Source organism: Diceros bicornis, chromosome 4, assembly GCF_020826845.1.
Source record: "Diceros bicornis minor isolate mBicDic1 chromosome 4, mDicBic1.mat.cur, whole genome shotgun sequence".
Classification (NCBI taxonomy): domain Eukaryota; kingdom Metazoa; phylum Chordata; class Mammalia; order Perissodactyla; family Rhinocerotidae; genus Diceros; species Diceros bicornis.
In genome coordinates, this window is record NC_080743.1 from 33,048,104 (window position 1) to 33,068,926 (window position 20,823).

The 20,823-nt window shown below is 34.9% G+C and overlaps 1 protein-coding gene across 2 annotated transcripts in view; it reads right to left on the reverse strand.

Moving 5' to 3' along the window:
- The window catches only part of DPYD (dihydropyrimidine dehydrogenase), a 776,746-nt gene that overhangs the window by 517,443 nt on the left and 238,480 nt on the right, over window positions 1-20,823 (reverse strand). For both annotated transcript variants that reach the window (XM_058538603.1, XM_058538604.1), the window contains exon 8: window positions 18,966-19,053. In XM_058538603.1, the coding sequence (XP_058394586.1) occupies window positions 18,966-19,053 (88 nt within the window). The remainder of the gene's footprint in view (window positions 1-18,965; window positions 19,054-20,823) is intronic.

A 20,823-nucleotide genomic window follows, 5' to 3' on the forward strand; every position in this document is an offset into this window, starting at 1 on the left:
TTCCCCTACATTGGCATTTTTTTTTTTTTAAAGATTTTATTTATTTATTTTTTCCCCCCAAAGCCCCAGTAGATAGTTGTGTGTCATAGCTGCACATCCTTCTAGTTGCTATATGTGGGATGCGGCCTCAGCATGGCCAGAGAAGCAGCGCGTCGGTGCGAGCCCGGGATCCGAACCCGGGTCGCCAGCAGTGGAGCGCACTCACTTAACCACTAAGCCACGAGGCCGGCCCACATTGGCATTTTTTTAAGGATAAGCATCTCTCCCTAAACTAAGGATTAATTGCTGACCTGCTGCACTCACCTTGTGACCACCACCTTGTGACCACTGACCTGCTGTGCTGGCATATCAATTTCGTGACTATTGTAAAAGAGACATTCCTGTCATATGTGATGTATGCTCTTTGTTCCAAGATGGTATATAACCACTCTGTGCACCCCACTTCTTTGGTGCCCTTCCTCCCTTGAGGAAGGAAGGCCCTGGGCTAGTCCTCAGACCTGCATAATAAACTCACCCCAATTTTAATTTATAGATTGATTATGAATTATTTGCATTGACACTTACAACTTTCAAAAGCTAATACATCGTCCTATGTTCTTCTTTTCTAGTCTCTTGTTGTTCTTCTCCTCCTTAAATATCATTTCAAACTTTTGTTTTCCATTTACTTCCTTACCTTGCCATAAAATCTATTCAGATTTCTCTGTTAAAACAACAACTTTCTCACCTCTCCTCTTCCCTGAAGCCATTATAGCACCCTTTACTTCTCCATGATTGTTGAATGAGGTGCTATGGAATGGTGGGAAAACTACAGGGTGGGATTTTTTATTCTGTTCTTGAGAAACTCGGTGGCTGTAGGCAAGCCACTTACCCACCTAGGCATAGTTTCTTCAGCATTAAAAAGGTGTAACTAATACCCACTTCCTGGGATTATGGTGCAGTTTGAATGAGATCCAATGAGATCATGTGTGCAAAGCCCCTAACACATAGTAGGCATTCAAAAAAAATACTGGCGAAGCTCTTACATATTGATGGCTAATGCCAAATTTGACATTTACAACGTGACAGATGCTCAAGCAACTGTGATTTATTTGCATTAGAAAAGAAAAACCCTCAAAAACATCAAGTGTACTTGCTAGAATCATTGGTGTTTCTTACTTTTCTCAAGTTTATAAAGTACTGATAGAGCTTTTAATGCTCTTTCAAAAGATTCAACAAAGGTACCTCCCACAGCTTAGATTCAGGACCCTAAAAAAAAAGCAGCATTTCAAAACAGTCCTTACAGAATAATCAGGAAACATTCGCTAGCCTGATTAATAGACATGTTCCACATTTACAATCTCCTAAATGACTTGGCTCAGGATTTTAGTTCATTTCCATTGTAACCAGTTAAGGAGAGCTCACATCTGCGACCAACAAGCCTCTGTTTAACTGTTCAGTGTTCTGCCACTCATCTACACTGGTGGGCGGAATGATTAGGAACATGATAAGAATTCCCACAGGAATACTAAAGAATCCCTTTAGTATCCTATTATAAATGAAAAGGAATTCTCCACAAAAGCCAGTTTGATAAGAAAAGCATTTACCACTTTTCAGCTGAAAGGTAGGTGGTCTTAATAGGTTTGAGCATTTTTAGAGAATTCTTTTTTTAATAGAAATCAAATCAGCATAATTGTAAAAAATTGAACACATTTAATGAATGATTAATAATAATATATATTTTTACCAGGGTTCTGGTAAAATAGTGGTTAATAATAATATATATTTTTACCAGGGTTCTAAAAAGTTACAGTGCTGAGGGTAAAATAATTTGGAATAACAATAATTACCAATGTTTAAAAAGATCTGTTTATTTAACATACATTGTATATATAGAAATAAGTATTAAGTAGAGATGTAATGCAATTCATTATTACAAATTCATTTTGTATAGAGGGTAAACATAAACCCTGAGATCAAAGACTCGCCTAAAATTTTCCTACCCCCCCTTTTATTTTCTGTACCAATCAACCTACAGCAGTTAGTGGAGACCATACGTTCAGTTTCTGCATTATGTAAACTTACAGAACCTGTGAGGATTGATTTTACGTTTCCATAATATAACGCATATTTTCTTACCAGACATTAGGAAAATATAATATTTAACTCAGATGATGGCAAAAAGTTAATTTTAGAGACCTATCTAATTAATAGTTGTAAAATTAAGAGAATTTCTAACTGTGCTAAGTTGTATACTAATACTATATTTTGATAAAATAGAAAATATAGAAAGCCAGGAACAATGCTCTAGGGAAGAAGCAAACTTAAAAAGAAACAAATTATGGCAAAATTAAATATATATATATATTTTTGCAGAAGAAATTTATTGGTTACTGAGAAAAAGGGGATAAATTCACATTTCACTTTATATGATGAATATGTCTCTATGAAAAAATATCAATCAATTTTATAAACTATATCTTATGTTAATCCTTGTTAAGGAAACTTGCTTTTTTAAGGATCCCAAGATAATATCTTTTAAAGTAAAAGATTTTCTTTCCAAATTCATCTTTTTTCTAAATATACATGTATTATACCAAATTTTCTTTTAAAAGGTATACTCTTACATACTTATTTAGTATCCCAAAAATACTTACGACAAATATCTAGTATTTCCAAGTCAACTCCTTAGCAAATAACAACCAGGTTCAATGGTGTTCGAGAATATTGGCTCCGTACATCAACAGCTGACATGAAAACGTGCTAAAGAAGTTCACTTCTCATGTGGGCTAACTTTACCTTTTCTCTCTTATCACAAAAGATCCCTCTAACCACAGAGAGTTATCTAACTAATATATGCTATGGTCACAAGAAGGATAGGACAAGAACAAAACTAAACACACTATGAATAAGTCATATTGAAATAATACCCTCAGACATGTTATTAGAACATATTCATTGCAGCGTGTTTGACTATATCACACTCGCTGAGCAGTCACACAGTTTCACTGGGCCTCAGTTTTCTCATGCTATGTAGGGTGGTTATGAAGAATGAATACGCCATCTCATCAATGCCAGGGCTTCACATAATACCTATAAGCTGATCATATTAATGACTGTCATTTTTTTTTAATCTTACCATATGTCAATTTCACTGAAAAGGTACTTTATATTGTTTCTATTACTCCCAACAACCATGAAGGATGGGATATGACTGAATTTGACCGCCTTCAAGGCTCATAGTTTTCTGTAGAGCAGACAGAAACTAATACCAAATCTCTCTTGCCCACACCTCTCGCCTGAGTTTCCAGACCTAATCAGGCATACCTGAAGGCTTACTGGATCTTTCCACCAGGACGTCACAGGAATCTCAAACATCAGAGGTCAGATCAGAACTCATAATAGTCCCCTCTTTTATTCTATTAGTAAATTGTCACCACTATTCATCAAATTGGTCAAAGGAAGTGTTGAAGACATCCTTGACTTGTAACTATTCCTTAAATTCTCAATCTGCCTTGCGCTTCTTACTCCTGTTCTTCGCTGACCATATCTAATCAGGCACTAAGACCACTCATTATATTTCCTTACGTGTGTTCCCTGCTCTCAGCTCTCACAGCCCTACTTCAGATCCTCAATTTTCTCGTACCTGAATTCTTGCAATAGCCACAATGTAAAATCTCCCAGTATCTGGTCTTATCTTTGCCCAATCCATTTCCATAGTGCCACCAAATCAATCTTTCTAATCTCTTACCTCTCATGTCAAAATCCTTCATCTTCCACAGTAAAAAAGGAAACAGACTCACTAAACTAAACTCATGTGTACACCATGCAACATCTGCAGACTTTGTTATATCTGTTTGGCCCTATTTGTCAGCACACATCCCTGGTAGTGAAAGCTCCAGCAACAATATGGAGCTGTCACATATGACAATCCCTATATCTGGGTGTCCTCCTCATTCTCCACTCCCCATACGTCCTCTGATTTGTCCTTTTCCTACAGAGGCTGATAGTCTAGGATGAATAAATAAAAGTGCATAGAAGTAAATGAATAAAATGTTTAGATACTGTGCCACTGTGTTACATAATGTAGGAAAGAAAGAAAGAGTTACCTGGGGAACAATCAGGAAATGTTTGTATGTCTATCTCGCCTCAAAACTGTAACTTGTTGATAGCAAGGACGTATTAATCACCTACCAGGAACTTGGTGTTTACTGAATGAACAAGTGAATGAAGTAATATAAGCAATAACGGGAGTGAAAGCCTTAGCATTAAAAAAATTATGAGAATGAATGTTATTTATTATTGTTAATACTTGAAGCACATAGTCTGTTGATATTTTATCAGTGATGCCAGAGTTGGATTCCAAGAATAACTTATAAATATTAAATTTTTCAAATAGCATTTTAAGGTTGTATGAACACAATTAAGTAAAAAATATAGCTATGTGTGTTAAATTATTCAAAACTAATTTTTGAATATGATGTTGAGTCAAAACTTTTTTTAAACCATGCCTTATTTTATTTCCTGTTCTTAGAGGTCTTAGTACTTAGAAAACTTTTAAAATCTACAAGTGAGGTTTGCTTCTCTTAGGCTGCTTTCTGACTTTCCTGCTACAGAAAAAAGGGCCGCAGAATAAATAAGTTTAAGATTATGGTGCCATCACAAATTTTACTCTTTCCTTACTCTATCCTCCTCAAGATTCTATTTCTCAGACAGATGACTGTAAGTTGCAAAAGGTTAGAAAGTGAGAATTAAAATGAAACAAACAAACAACCCCTCCAACTCCAAGAACCAAGAGGGATGGTTTCATAACATATATATGTGTGTATAGGTATAATATGTGTACATCCACACACAAACACACATATATGTAGGAGAAAAAAGAACATATTTAAATACAATGGAAAAACAGTTGTAGAGAAACATAAGATTGCTTTAGGGACAAGACGTTACAATCTGTATGACTCTAACAGGAAATCTCACTGTTGGACCAATCATTAGAGACTTATTCAGCCTTCTCTAGTCCCCATATGATCCCATTTTATAGCCCAGAATTTTCCCACCAGAAACTCTGGTCAATAGCTACCAAAAATGCACTAGAAGTGGAAAAAAGGACAGACTCATAACAATGATTCAATTTTCGCTAGAATGCCCCATTAATCAAACATTTCTACAGTCAGTAGCAGAGGAAAACATACATATACACACACAACTTCAATAATTTGTTTATTTGACTGTGTTAGAGTGGTATTCTTTAGAAAATAATTTTAGTCTACATACTTAAAATGTTCTTATTTTAGTAATTAATATAATAACTGATTACACCTTCCAAAAAATGACAATAGTATTTTTCATTATTAATCTTGGTTGGCATTCTGGTTTTAATTTTTACTTTTTTATTTTTTGCATTTTTCTTAGTAGCACGAAGGCTAACTTGAATCCAGTTTAAGTCAAGTTTAACAAAGGAAAAAAATCAGTCCTGAATTCAATATATTTTCACAATAAGTCAAACAGATATTGAACTAAAACATGTTTTGCTCCACCACTTGTCACAGAAGAATGCATTTCTACCTGATCTCATTATCTTTAAAAATATATATATATTTTTTTTTTGAGGAAGATCAGCCCTGAACTAATATCCATGCCAATCCTCCTCTTTTTGCTGAGGAAAATCGGCCCTAAGCTAACATCTATTGCCAATCCTCCTCCTTTTTTTGTTTTTTTTTTTTCCTTTTTCTCCCCAAAGCCCCAGTAGATACTTGTTACTTCATAGTTGCACATCCTTCTAGTTGCTGTATGTGGGATGCGGCTTCAGCATGGCCGAACAAGCAGTGCGTCAGTGCGCGCCCGAGATCCGAACCCAGGCCACCAGTAGCAGAGTGCGCGCACTTAACTGCTAAGCCATGGGGCCGGCCCCCATCATTATCTTTAAAATTAAGAAAAATCACAAATTCTATTCACGATCCACAATTGTTTTTCTTATTCAGTATCTACTTGAATATATCCCTAATTCATTTATCAGTAATACTTTTTCTATAGTCTTTAATAAAGTTTGCTACATAACAAACATCTTCTTGTCTTTTGTATTGAGATGATGGATACACTTGCATAAAAATTTAAGGATATGTTCCAAAATAACATCCAATTTACCTCCCTAAGCACTAGGAATAAGAGGAACTATAGTCTGAACAGCTCTTTGTTACTTCTTGGATGAATCAATAGGTGGTAAAGTGCTAGTACAAAATAACCAATGATAGACATATCTTCTGCTTCAAAGACAGGTCCTATATTAGTGTGCTGAAAAGTATTCTATAAATAGGTCCATACTGTCAAAACAAGTGAGGTCATATTAGACAAAAATGTTAACTTGATTTATATTGCACGTGGAGTTCCACTTTAAAGGCTTCTCTTGTTTCAAAACTATAAGAAAATACAAGCAAATAATGTTTTTAAGTAATTCCTTGGTCCACAGTCGGCTGACCCAATCTCGCCCTCCACCTGCAATACAGTTTTACTGACACGCAGCCATGCTCATTTCTTTACATATACTCTATTCTATAGCTGCTTTTGCACTACAAAGACAGAGAATTGAGTAGTGCAACACATGTCCCACAAAATCTAAAATATTTACTATCTGTTTATAGAAAAATTCTGCCAACTCCTCATTTAACTCTTTTTTTATTAGTTAGAAGCTCAAATAGAGGATATTTAAATTCTGTGTTTTAATATTCCTCTCTACAATTTGCACCTTCTAAACTGATCCTCTTGCTAAATTTGGCCCTCTCTCCTCATCTCTTTGGCATATACTCTGATTGAGGCCCTCATCACAAAAAATAAACACAATTTCATTTTTACTAAGAGAAGTTCTTATTTGCTAATCCATTCTGTTGATTAATTCTGCACTAAACTTATATATTTTTAACATTTATTATCTCTATATTACCACTGCAAGTTTCTGTTGGTAACAGGCAGGATGCAAATGAAAGTATTAAAAACCACTATACCATCTCACACCCACTGGGATAGCTGTTATCAAAAAAAAAAGAAAAAACAGAAAATAACAAGTGTTGGCAAGGATGTGGAGAAATTGGAGCCCCTGGGCGCTGTTGGTAGGAATGTAAAATGGTGCAGCCACTATGGAAAACACTATGGCAGCTCCTCAAAAAGTTAAAAATAGAATTAATATATGAAGTAGCAATTCCACTTCCGGCATATACCAAAAAGAACTAAAAGAAGGGACTTGAAGAGATATGTGTACACTCGTGTTCTAGTAGCATTATTCACAATAGCCAAGAGGTGGGAAGCAACTCAACTGTCCACTGACAGATGAAAGGATAAACAAAATGTGGTATATAAGTACAATGGAATATTATTTGACCTCAAAAATAAAGGAAATTCTGACACATGCTACAATATAGATAAATGTTGAGGACATTATGCCAACTGAAATAAGCCAGCACAAATGAGTAAATACTGTATGATTCCACTTATATGAATATCAGTTTTACAAGACTACAATATCATCAGTTTTACAAGATGAAAAGAGTTCTGTCGATGAATGGTGGTGACTATAGCACAACAATGTGAATGTACTTAATGTCACTGAACTGGACACTTAGAAAATAGTTAAGATGGTAAATTTTATGTTTTGAGTATTTTACCACAATTTTAGAAAATGAATTTTAAAAAGGACCGTTATAAATTTTAAAAATATCATTATTTATGAACAATGCCAACTTAGAATATTGGTTAAGAGTAAGGCTTTGGTTTCAGATGGACCTCTGCTCAACTCCAGGTTCTGGTACTGAGAAAATCACTTAACATTTCTTAGACACAATTGATGTATGTGTGAAATGGAGGTATCGATAATATGAATCCAAAATTACTTCATGAGAATTAAAGTATGTTACGCAAAGAACTTAGCCAACACTCCAAGAAATTTAGCTACTATATTATATTCATATATACAAGATTATTATTTATTAATTGTATTAAAGTATTTTTATTGTTTTTCTAAATAAGTTATAACCTTTTAAATTTATTTTGAAATCTATAATTCTTAGCACACTGCTAAACATGTGGTAGAAGTTTAATAATATACTTTAAAACATAATCAGCCAACGGTAAGATTAAAGGAATAAGAATAGTGGAAAAGCACTTGACTATGGTATGGTCTTTATAAAATACAAAAGAAAGGCTATTTTCTCCCAGTAAAAAGGAAACTTAACCATAGAGATATTAAACAGCAGTAAATTTTAAAACATGTTATTCTAGCACTGATAAATTTATGAGTGAAATATAGATATTAAGGTTCAACAAACAAAACTATCATGTACCTAAAAAAAGAAAGAATAGAAATACAAAGTAAATATTTAAAGATCTAAGGAAGCAATTTTCCAATTTAAAATGACTTTCTTCTGCTAAACTGAATGTATTCACATAATCTTTGCCTGATTAACCCAAACATCAATACCTTCTTCTCTCTAACACAAGCAAAGTGAACATCTATTAACTTTCCACCATGTAAGTTTGTGTATGGGGGAGTGGGTGTGAACAGAGCCTCTGATGTGTAATGTTCTTTCCATCTGCACATCAGGTGGCACTGCATGGTTAATCAGAAGATGATAAAACACATCAAGATTTCTTACATATTTGGAGATAAGAAAGTAAATAAATCAAAGTTTTGTTTAATGTTTTTTCTTAAATGTCCACAGTAAATATACTTAATAATGTACTTTAAAGGGTTATGCTATTTGAGTTAATAGAGTAAATTAATCATTACTGCAGTATTATGTCCCCTCTATATTAATTCCTTATATAACTTAAATAATATTACCAAATAATATGAGTTTAAGAAACTGAGAAAGAGTAATATAAGAAACTAGGTTGTCCCCAATTGATTTCCATTTATTTAGTAAATTTGTGTCACACAATAGAACCTTGGGGGAATTGAGAACAATATGATTTTGCTGGACGCCCGTTTAAACAATTCAAAGGCAGGGTCTGGAGAAAAACTGATTTGATATAAATTTCAATTGAATTGCTTCTAAAATAGATTTACTACTTAAAATACTATGTCTTAATGAAGTCTCCTCTTAAAAGCAATGGTCTTGCTTTAGAACATACTGCTTTTAAGCATTTACCGTCAAAGAAGGTGTTTAAATGTCAATGAAAAATAACAGTAGTTCATTTGGTCTAATGCTGCTAGCCAAAGATGGTATAGCCTAACCTGTATAAATAGGAAGTAAGTGATAAGTAAGATACAAATTAGTCTGCAAAGTTTCTCATTTCTATTCTTTGGAAAGATTATTTCTAGAAAGAAATCTAAAGCATATGTAGAAATATACCCAGCTTCCTCTAACTTGCATCAACCTCTACCATTTCCATATCATTTCTCATGCCTCTCTTATTAATCCCTCTTTCCTTGTGTGAAATAGGTTCCCTATTTTACCAACTTTTACACAGAGCGATTTGCAAAACGGCAAGATAAGCAGAGCTGTGTGGTTCGTAGGGTGAATAAAGCTACCTAGAAGTATGCCTCCTAGCTCTAATTGGAAATCATTGATCTACTGTACATATGTATTCAATGTAGTCGCTAATTCCAGATTCAACTGCGTTGAACAGGGGGTTGGAGGGAGAGGTTAGGGTGTTCCTTATCTCTTTTATGACAATATCCATTACTTCTGTGACTTCTAATATTGCTAATCATCCTAAAGTTTATCCTTCAACATCAACATTCTACCCCTAGAGTACAACTCAGACCTATAGGATGATTACTACTTTTAAAAAAACCTATCACGGGGCTGGCCCAGTGGCGCAAGCGGTTAAGTGCGCACACTCCACTGCGGCAGCCCGGGGTTCACCGGTTCAGATCCCGGGCGTGCACTGAGCACCGCTTGTCGGGCCATGCTGTGGTGGCCTCTCATATAAAGTGGAGGAAGATGGGCACAGATATTAGCCCAGGGCCAGTCTTCCTCAGCAAAAAGAGGAGGATTGGCAGGTGTTAGCTCAGGGCTGATCTTCCACACACACACAAAAAACTTATCACGATGCTCTTAGCGTATGTTCAATAATATCCCCTTCCAAATTCAAATGATAATTTTCACTCAAAAATTAAAATGTGACTGGCAGCCTTAAGCAGCAGTTGAAAGAAAACATCTTCTTAGTTAGTCCCATAATTTTCCAACTCGCTTGTCAACTACTTTTTAAGAGTTAATTAAGCTATTGGGAACTACTAAAAGAAATAGTGCTTGGACAATGCAAAGGGTGAAAAAGAAAGTTTTTTTTCCTTCTTTAATTTAAGCAAATACTGTAAGTGAAATATATTTTAATTCCATGAAATTTACACAGAAATATAATAAAAATTCCTCCATGGCTCCATCCAAATAAATCCCAAGAAGATAAGTGTTCAGTATTTTAAAATATAATTTATACTCTTTTATGACAAAAATGTTTAATGAAAAGAAAATGGACTATAGAATATTTTTTAAAAACCCTCTTGCTGAATAAATTACTTCCTTTTTTGACTATAATATGGAAGAAATAGATGTATTTTAATTAAGTAAATAATCAATTCAATAGATATTTATTGAGCATCTACAATATTCCAGGAATTCTGTCAGCAAAAAAAGTCACTTTAAAAAAAATTTCTTATATTACCATCCTCATCATAAAATGCTTATTAAATACTCTCAAGTAAACAACATTACTTTTACCAAAAGTGCTCAAAGAAAATATCTAATATTCAACACAGCAGTGTAATGTTTGATGTAATGATAAGGCATAAATGTAAGAATGACATAAACTATAACATTTAGAATTTGAAATTCATTGCCTTTGAGTGGGTAATCAAAACCATAAATATGTCTTTGCATTTTATTAAAAAACAAAAGATATGGGGGGGCTGGCCCTGTGGCCAAGTGGTTAAGTTTGATGTGCTCCCCTTCAGCAGCCCAGGTTCAGTTCCCAGGCACAGACCTACACCACTCGTCAGCAGCCATGCTGTGGCGGCAACCCATATACAAAACAGAGGAAGACTGACATGGATGTTAGTTCAGGGCGAATCTTCAAAAAAAGATATAGGAGGATGCTTGGAAAGATCCATGAATTTAGAAAAGGCTAAATGATCAAGTATAGTTTCAAACTTCTCAAGAAGTTATTACATTGTTTCACATTTCTTCCTCTGTTTCTCTTTTCTTTTGATTCTTCAATTATTTTACTTCGAAAATTTATGTTTATGTTATATTATGTTCCAGAAATGTGCTAAAATTGCAGAAGATAAAGATTTAAAGAACTAATCCCTATTCTCATAGGTTTTTAACACAGTGTGTTTGTGCACGGGACAGAGTGGATATATGCACACAACCAAAAATAATAAAAGGAAAACTATATTCAGTACTATAAATGACGTATAAAACATTTTGCTATGTATGAACACAGAATAAACATTTATCTCAGTAGGACAAGTATGAAAGTCTTATGTAGGAAGTGGCATTTGAGATGAATGTTATAAGTAGTATTGACTTTATCATATAAAGCCAGACTGAAAGATTTTCTTAGTAAAGGAAAGAGTATGAGCCAAATGTAACTGTAGAAGAGTTCAGGTTATTTTGAGGGACGGCTACATATCTGGCGTTGGAAGTGATCTATAAAGTGGTAGATTTAAGGCTAAAGGGGTAGATTTGGACAGCTACGGTAGCCTGTTGAAAGTCATACTAAGAAAATTTGGCTTATTCTAAATGCAGTGGCAGCCACTAAAAATATTTGAGACATTTACAGCTTGTGTGTGTGTGTGTGTGTGTTTTTTTTTTTTTTTTTGGTGAGGATGATTGGCCTTGAGCTAACATTCGTTGCCAATCTTCCTCGATTTTTTGTATACGGGACGCCACCACAGCATGGTTTGATGGGTATGTAGGTCCACGCCTGGGATCTGAACCTGCGAGCCCCAGGCCGCCGAAGCAGAGTACATGAACTTAACCACTACACCACCAGGCCAGCCCCTTCATAGCTTATTTTTAAGAAGTATTTCCTCATGCTGCCAGTTCTTCATATTAGAGTATCATATTACTAAGAGACAGTGATTTTGGGCAACAAAGATGATCATCATAGGGACTAGGATTACCCTTATTAATGTGATTAGCATTGTTTCCTAATATATTCAAACTATTAAGGAATCATGGCTAGCTTGGTAAAATTGGAATCAGAACAAAGAGATTCAGAAGTCTTTAAAATGAACTTACCTGTATATCTTCATGATATGGGCTCAAAGATCTCCAGGTCCATTGATTCAGGTGCCTTTAAAGATGCACCATCAATATTTCCTCAGATTTTTTTTTCCTTTCTACGCTTGTAAAGGTGACCACACCTTATTACCTGTTTCTGCAGCTTAAGATGCACTTTCTATAGATATGTTAATATGATCAAAGAATAATTGCCCTATATCTATTTCATCTCCTTCTGGGGGCTTCACTTGAATTCATTAAGTGATGAGTTAATGAACTCTCAGCTGGAATTCTATTTCACTCAGTTCTGAATTCTTGGGAGTCATCTCACAATTATATCCAAGTACTTACAAGTGATACTAGATTAGACAATATTACAAATAAAAAAAAAGTGGATTGGCAAAATATTCCTGCCTTTTATTTTTTTTGGCTTACAATTAAGTCAGGTTTATTATTTTAAAATAATCTCTTCAGAATTGTGCATAATCCCTACCCAGCTTCAGTTTTTATCATTGGACAGAAGTCAAGAGCGTGGTCTAAAAAAACTTACTGCATTTTCTTCTAAATAAATAGAAAGTATATATGATTGTGTACAATTTAGAAACTCCTGATTAAGAAGCTAATTAAGAATAACTTCTACCAAGAAGAATTCTGACTCTAAGAAGGCACAAGAGATTTAACCAAAGGCCACACTGTAGCAAATTTAATACCACAATCTCTCGATGGATTTTCTTAATTGTAATTCTCTCTTCTTCAGCTGTTATAATATTTGGGAATCATTACATTTAAAAAATACTCTTTTCTAATGGTAACTGAAAAAAACCAATTCATGGCAACAATGAGAAAGGTGAGGCTAAATATAAAGACTAATTCTTGTAGTGCATGAGATCCCATGTACGATATGCTTAAGTTGGACAACTCAATGTAGGCAGGTGTCTTTGGTGGCTTTCAGCTATTGTGTCTGTAACAGCTTTGTATGTTGAAGTATGGATGTTTCCATTTGTTACATTTTCCCTCTTCTGTATAAAATTTTCTTTCCATGTTTTGGTTGCCATTGACTAGTTTTCTTTAACTTAATCTTAATTTTCTTATCTATATAACAGAGTTAATAACATCTATCTCAAGGGCCATTTTAGGAGTTAATGACATAGATTACATTAAGAATTGAGAAAAAAGAATTGAGGATAGAATATTTAACTATTAGTGCTACTACTACCAATATCACCACCGTTACTATTGCTACTCCTACTTGTCTATTTCACTTGTAGTGTAATACCAACTTCAAAATAATGCAATATCTATTTTCCCCTGGGTTTGCTCAGAGTTATAATACTTCCGAAATTGCCAATATGTTTTAACATCCTAACAATTTATCTTGGCAAAGAGTCAAAACAGTTGCATTGAAAATCAATAAGTAGGGCTGGCCCTGTGGTGTAGTGATTAAGCCCGACACACTCCACTTCAGTGGCCCAGGGTTCGCGGGTTCAGATCTTGGGAGTGGACCTACACCACTCGTCAAGCCATGTTGTGGCAGTGACCCACATACAAAATAGAGGAAGACTGACACTGATGTTACCTCAGGGCTAATCTTCCTCATGCAAAAAAAGAGGAGGATTGGCAAAAGATGTTAGCTCAGAGCGAATATTCCTCACTAAAAAAAAAAAAAAAAAAAACAATAACTAAAAAATACTTATAGAGTTCCTACTATATGCCAGGCACTTTGCTAGACAGTGAAGATCTACGAAAAAGGCAGACAGAATCTTCAGTCTGCAAAAGTTTAACTTCCAGTGGTGCAAACAAAGATGTAACCAGTCAATGATAAAACAGGGAAATAAGTGCTACAATAAAGTACAAAGTGCAGTCTGGACACCCAGAAAGGGAACAGGAACATAACAGTGGAGGACTGGGAGTGAAGAAGCAGCTTCAGTTATCCAGGTAAAAGAGTTAATGTAGGGGGTGGATCATTACAAGTAAAGAGAACATTCATGAAGTAGAAAAAAGGACACATTAAGCTAAGAACTTAAATATGAAAACAATGACAGTTCTAGGTCCAGGCAACACTGTGTTCAAAAATTGAGATAAAAAAATTGAGATGAGGTCAAACTAAAAACAGTTCAAAATGGCTGAAACATGCAACTTAATGGACAAAGTGAGTGGAGACATAAGCTGTTGACCAAATCCTAGGGTCTTGAAAGTCTTATTTTAAGGAGTTTTTCCTCTGTCCCAAAGGAAATAGAGAGCTATGGTGGAGGGGGAGGGGCTTAACGAGGGAATGCCATGATGAGATCTAATTTTAGAAAGATCACTACTGCATTTCTGTTGTGTGGATAATGGTGGTCAAGGAGACTGGTTAGGAGGCTACAGAAATGGTCCAGGAGCATTAAGGGAGGGGAATGGTCATAGCAAGAGGTGAATTCAAGAGAAATCTTTGGGGCAGACACAAGTAAAACATCTAATGTTAAGACAGTGACTGTTCATCTCTATAATATCTTCCAGAAGTTCCTTCTCCCTTTGTGTCTATTATGAATGTAATAATGAATTTTACAGCTGTTTCCCTATAACTCTTTCTCTCTCCCAAGTATTAAAAACAAAAATTCAGAAAAAAAAAAAACCTTGTCAGAAGAATATATAAAGTATTCTCATTTATGTGAGGGTGTCTTAGCGCATATTGTCTCCCTTACATGCTTGTTTAGCCTTTTCAACCCTGCCACATTTTGTGAAACTGTAAGAGATAACCTACCAAAAAATGGACAAACAGAAAAGGGAAAGAAAATGGGATCCTTTGAAGTAAAGACTAAGGGTCCAATTATTCAGTCACCTAGAACAGGGGTTCTTAAACTTGGCTCTAGAATAATTATCCAAAGAACTAAAAAGAAATATATAAATATATATACACATACACACACTCATGCCCAGCCCACCCCAACACATCTCACTCCTTAAATTGTATGATACAATCGTTCTGTTTGAATCTCTAAAGATTTTCCCGATGAAAATTAAAATCAAGTTAAAAACTGAATTCAGATTTCTTTATATTTTTAATTCTTAGCACCTTGCCTGGAACATTGTAGTCATTCAAAACTTATTTAATTCATTCAAGAGCTACTTATTGATAGGTGTTGGGCATGCTATGGGAAAAAGGCAATTAGTACTTTAGGGTACTTTACAATGTCTACCAATGGCTTTCAAATGTTGACTATTAAACCACATATAAAACACACATTTTTCATATAATGCAATGTGCACATGAAAGCACACACACCAAAAACAAATACACATACAGCTGAAAAATATTTTTCACAAAATAACATTTATCCTAACCATGTACAACACACTTTGATATTTTCTATTCTTTTATGTTCATTTTTATAAAATAATAATAAAAGAAATGATGGTTGTAATCCATTATAGTGATTTCAATACCAACCAAAAAGAACTATCCAATACTTTGAAAAAGCTTTGTACAGTGGATGTTCCAATGCTATTTCTGAACATTGACAGTAACACACTATGCAGGTGCTTTTATTTCAATAAAATACCAAAATTTTAGAGTCTTTTGAAAAATGCCAATTATCTCCAAGACAACTCAATCGAGGTTGAACGAGACACAGAGTTTTATATCACACATCTTTATTTCACTTAGAAGAAACTAAACCTCTCATGGGTAAAGAGACATAACTCTTTAAGTCTCACAATGATGTATATACAATGAGATAATTTCCTTAATGGACCCTGTTAGCATTAGTTAGAGAAAAATCCAAAAGTGAGCAACTTTTCACTAGCATTATCACACACAATATTAAAAATCAGGAAACATGAGAGCACATTTATGTTAGTGCAATGGATTTATTAAACTATCCTTAATAAATCACACTTAACAAAAAAATAGTCATTTTTTTCTTTTAAACAAACTAGTAATAGAATGAGACAGTAGTTATAAATACAGAAGATCTATAATATGGTATTTCTAACTACAGACAGAGAAAATACTCCATTTTCATTGTGACCTATGTAACCACTATATAAGTGCTAAGTTCTAAGAGTGTCTTCTTTGCTAATAAGTGCTTTACTGATCTCTCTCAATAAGAAATCCAGGTGTCAAATACCAATGACGGTGCACATCTATGTCAGAGACCTTTATTTGTTTCTTCTCTCTTTATGTGTCATCCCCTTACTCTACAGTAATGGAAGTTTAACGCGGCATATGTCCACCCAGCTAAAGGCTATATTTCCCAGCATCCTTGGCTGCCAGGTATGCTTATGTGACCCGGTAGTAGACACCAAGTTAAAAGCAGAAGTCATATGTGCAACTTCCGGATCATAACCTTAAAAGGAAAGGAACTCTCTTTCCCTTTTCCCATTTTTCTTAGCAGGGATGTGGACAAAGTGGCCACCTATGCACCAAGATAAAAGTCAGGTGTTGAGGATGGTTCACACTGTTAGATGAGAGAGAACTAAACATATATCTTGTTTAAGCCTCTCTTATTTTTCTTAAAGTGACCAAACCTATATCCTAAATAATACAGAATTCCTATTCCAAAATTTACTCCTCTAAGCTGACTGGGAAAAGGTAGATAAATTAAGTGAGCGAAGTTTAATTACAATATAGAAGCATAGTTAATAAACAAAAGCATGTAAGGATGTGAAGTTGTCCAAGTAACAGGCAGTTATATGGTAACATAAAGGTCATAAATTCCCAACTCGGCAATCAAGAGTGTCAAATAAACATTTCCAGAAGGATAAGGCTACTTGTCTTCTACAGACAGAAGCTTTTTTTTTTTTTTTTGACAAGATGAAACTTTCTTGTATATATTTCATACAAAATACTGAAATAGAAAATAACTGCATTCTACACTTCACTACACCAAAATGTCAAAAGATTCACTTCTCAGCGTGAAAATGCACAGCAAAATAAATATGAAAGGTCTCCATATTTTAAATGCTGTATTCACACCCTGGTGCAGAGTCAAATGGAGTATTGTGAATGGATGAAGGATTATCAAATAATATATGTAAGGGAACTTAATGAAATAAAAGAAAAGGAAAAAACTGAAACATTATTGATTCTTGCAGATGGAAAATATCTCTATGGCTGAAACCAGTCAGAATGGTAAACCATCTAATTGTTCCAAATTTTTGTTATACTTTGAGTCTTATGCAATTAATTTGGAGATATTTCAATATATCAGTTATTTATTTGGCCCCTATCTCTTCAGTACAGAGATTCTTTGCAGACAAAGTTCATAGAAATACATGAAACTGCAGTAAAATGTATTACCCCGTTAATGGAAAACATACCTTTTATATATGACTGCTTTAGGAAACCAGAATGGTGAATTTCAAATAGCTATTTGAAAACATCACTAGTATTTCAGACCTATTACCTGACTAAATTTTCCACTTATTCTTGACCAACCATTTTTGAACATGTATTTGTTGAGAGTAACAGCAACTTACTGATCCAACATTGATGGTATTAGCAGAATGTACTTCATAGATACTTGCCTTATTTCTTTATATTAAGTTCTCAATACAAATGTAACATTGAAAAGTAAAACCAAAGTCAGGGTTAGTGTCTCTAAAAATGGAACTTAGGAAAAATATACCTTTTTTCCTTCCTATTCTTGATATACACATGATTATTGTACTTAAATAAAGATAATATAGAGCAATACTGATGACAATGGGACTCAAGTTTCTGAAAGGATGGAGGTTCAATACAGATATTCAGGAGCTGGAGACAGTGAAAATTTATTTTCCTCTTCATCATTTTGTATCTAAATAAAGGGAGTGACAGAGATGGTCTTAGACTTGGTAGCAATTATCTAGTAAGAGAACACATGGCATCCTGATAAGAAAAATTTAGTTGGCTAGGAAGCATTCCTGATGATTTCACTCTAGAAATGCTATGAAAAAGGAGACCTCCAAACAAATGCTATCCAGTGTGTGATCAATCGAAAGAGATGGAACAGTTTTCATCTCTGTGTGGGTTTATTACTTAGATATTCATAGGCAAAGAGCATGAACTGGAGAAGAGACAGACAAACTAATAGACAAGAGGATAGACTTATTCAGTTTGTAGGCCATAATTATCCATAGTAGGATCACATGAGAGAATGAAAACAAAGTTCATGAGATAAAAACTCAATTAACTCAACTATTCATTCTCTCTGGTCTCTCAGTAAACAACAGGTTGAAGGAAAAAATATTAGAAAACTCAATCTCCATGGAATATTTAGGCAAAATACAGAACCATAAGATACATTAATTGCCTTAGAAGCTATACATCGTCCATAGGACTTTAAGAACTATGATTAAACAACTTATAATTCATCCAAATATGAAAAGTCGTTAGGAAATTTTGAAAAAATGAAGAGAACAAGAAAATGAGCCAATTCTGTCCTTTATTATCAATTTAGCCAATTTGTTTTATGATAAAGGGAAAGCTACAGCATCTAGACATCTCTAAGCCCAAATTCTGAGCTTCCATGGCATGACTTGAAAACATTTAGCTTCTTAGAGATGTTCACTGGTGATGATGGCAGAGTGAAAGAATGGAAAGATAGACTGTCTTGCCAAAGTCTACTCATAATGAGGTGAGGCTGCACAACTAGTTATAAAGTAGAAAATATTCTTTGGCCACTCATTTCTGACTGCTATTCCCTGAACAGATGTAACTTCTATCTTGAAAACGTCTGAAGGCAGTTATTCTTCTGGATATTGTCTGGAAATGTTACAAGGAAAAATATTTAAAAGTAAGCTACTCACCTATCCCAATGAAAACAGCTTTGTACCCTTCTTCTTTCACAGTGCTAAGAGTCATTTCATTCATTGAAAGGCTTTTACCACAAATTATCTATAAAAAACAACATTTTAATAATGATATTTTGGTATCTGATTAACTAAAATCTTAATCTTTAACATCAAAAAGAACAGAAAACTGGCATATATATAAAATTTCCATATATGTGTAAATATTTTTGTCTTTTAGTAGATAGACTTACATATACAAAAGAGTATATAAATAGAACACTAACATGCTTTACTTATGGGCTAAATGGTTTTTTGCCTTTTAATTACATAGTGTATTTAAAATCAAGTCACTAAACTTGCATAGCCTAATTAGTATGTTCAAGGCACTATGTGGGGCACTTTAAACAATAAAATGATAAATGAGACACAGTTTCTGCCTCAATGTATAGTCAAACTCTATGCAGAAGAAAAACCGTCTGTGATCAGCACATGTCTATGGGAATTCAAAGGATGGAGAGATGCATTCTGGCTAAGGTCATAATGATGAGAATAAAGAAAGGTAGTCGGATTTCAATGGGGTCTTTTTAAAGAATGGATAGGATTTTGATAGGGGACATTGTCCAGGGAAGATGAATAAAGTCAGGAGGCAGAGGATAGTCACCTCTATTAAAAGTCACAATACTTTGCTCAGTCCCCAGACATGAGCCAATTTTCAGATCTGGAATCTACTGATTGCAGAGGTGGCCAGGTCCCTAGGAAGAAGGACTCTGCAACAACCTGACAAATCAATACCATAATGATTCCCCTAGTCCTTCTCCAAAGGGAACTATGGCCTTTACACAGGTGACTGTACACTGAAGAAAGAGGAATAATCATATATTTTAAGGACATTGGACACAGATTCTTCATTAACATTAATACTTGGAGACGCAAGAGTGGGGACCTACAGGGATGAGGTAAAAAATGGAGTCTGGCTAAAGTCTGGCTCACAGTGGGTTCACTGAGGTTTCAGACCTAGTCAGTGATTATTCCCTCGTCTTCACTTGCATAATCAAAATTGTCATACTTGTCAGTTGAAGTAATCCCCACATTGGCTCTCTGGTCTGTGAAGTAAGAGCTATAATAGCTCAATAATTGGAAAGGCCAGAAAACTTCTGAAACCCCAGTCGAGAGAGTAAAACAAACACACTATCGTATCCTGGAAGTGGGTGGGATGGGGAGAGATGGTGGTGGTCCATGTTATATTTCTGTCTAATTCAACAGTCTGGCCCCTGCAGAGACCAGATGATTCCCGGAGAATGACTGTAAACCACTGCAGGCTTCACTGAAGAGTAGCCCTGATTGCAGTTTCTGTGACAGATGTGGTACTGTGCTAGAGCAGATTAATAAGGCCACAGCTACACCGCATGTGGCCACTGATTTGCGGAATGCACACTTTTCCATCCTGCTTCTGAGAAAAAGGGATCAGAAACACTTCACATTCATGGGGAAAGATAAGAATATTCATTAACAGTTTTGCCTGAGGAATATGTTGACTCTCTTTTGTAATAACATATATAATCTGAAACAATCTGGCCATTCCCCAGAACATCACAGTGATCTATTACGTTGAGAACGTCATGCAGATTGGACAGTATGAGTAAGACGTGGCTAGTATGCTGGAGACTTCATGAAAACACATGCACTCCAGAGGGCAGAAGATGAACCCTACGTTATCAGGGACTAGCCACTTGAGTGATGTTTGAGAGTTCACTTGTCAGGTACGTGCCAGTATATCCTCTCTAAAGTAGAAGATTTTGCTCTCATTTACCACCATAAAAAAGGAAGCACAATTCCTGGCAGGCTTCTTTGGGTTCTAAAGACAGCAGGAAAC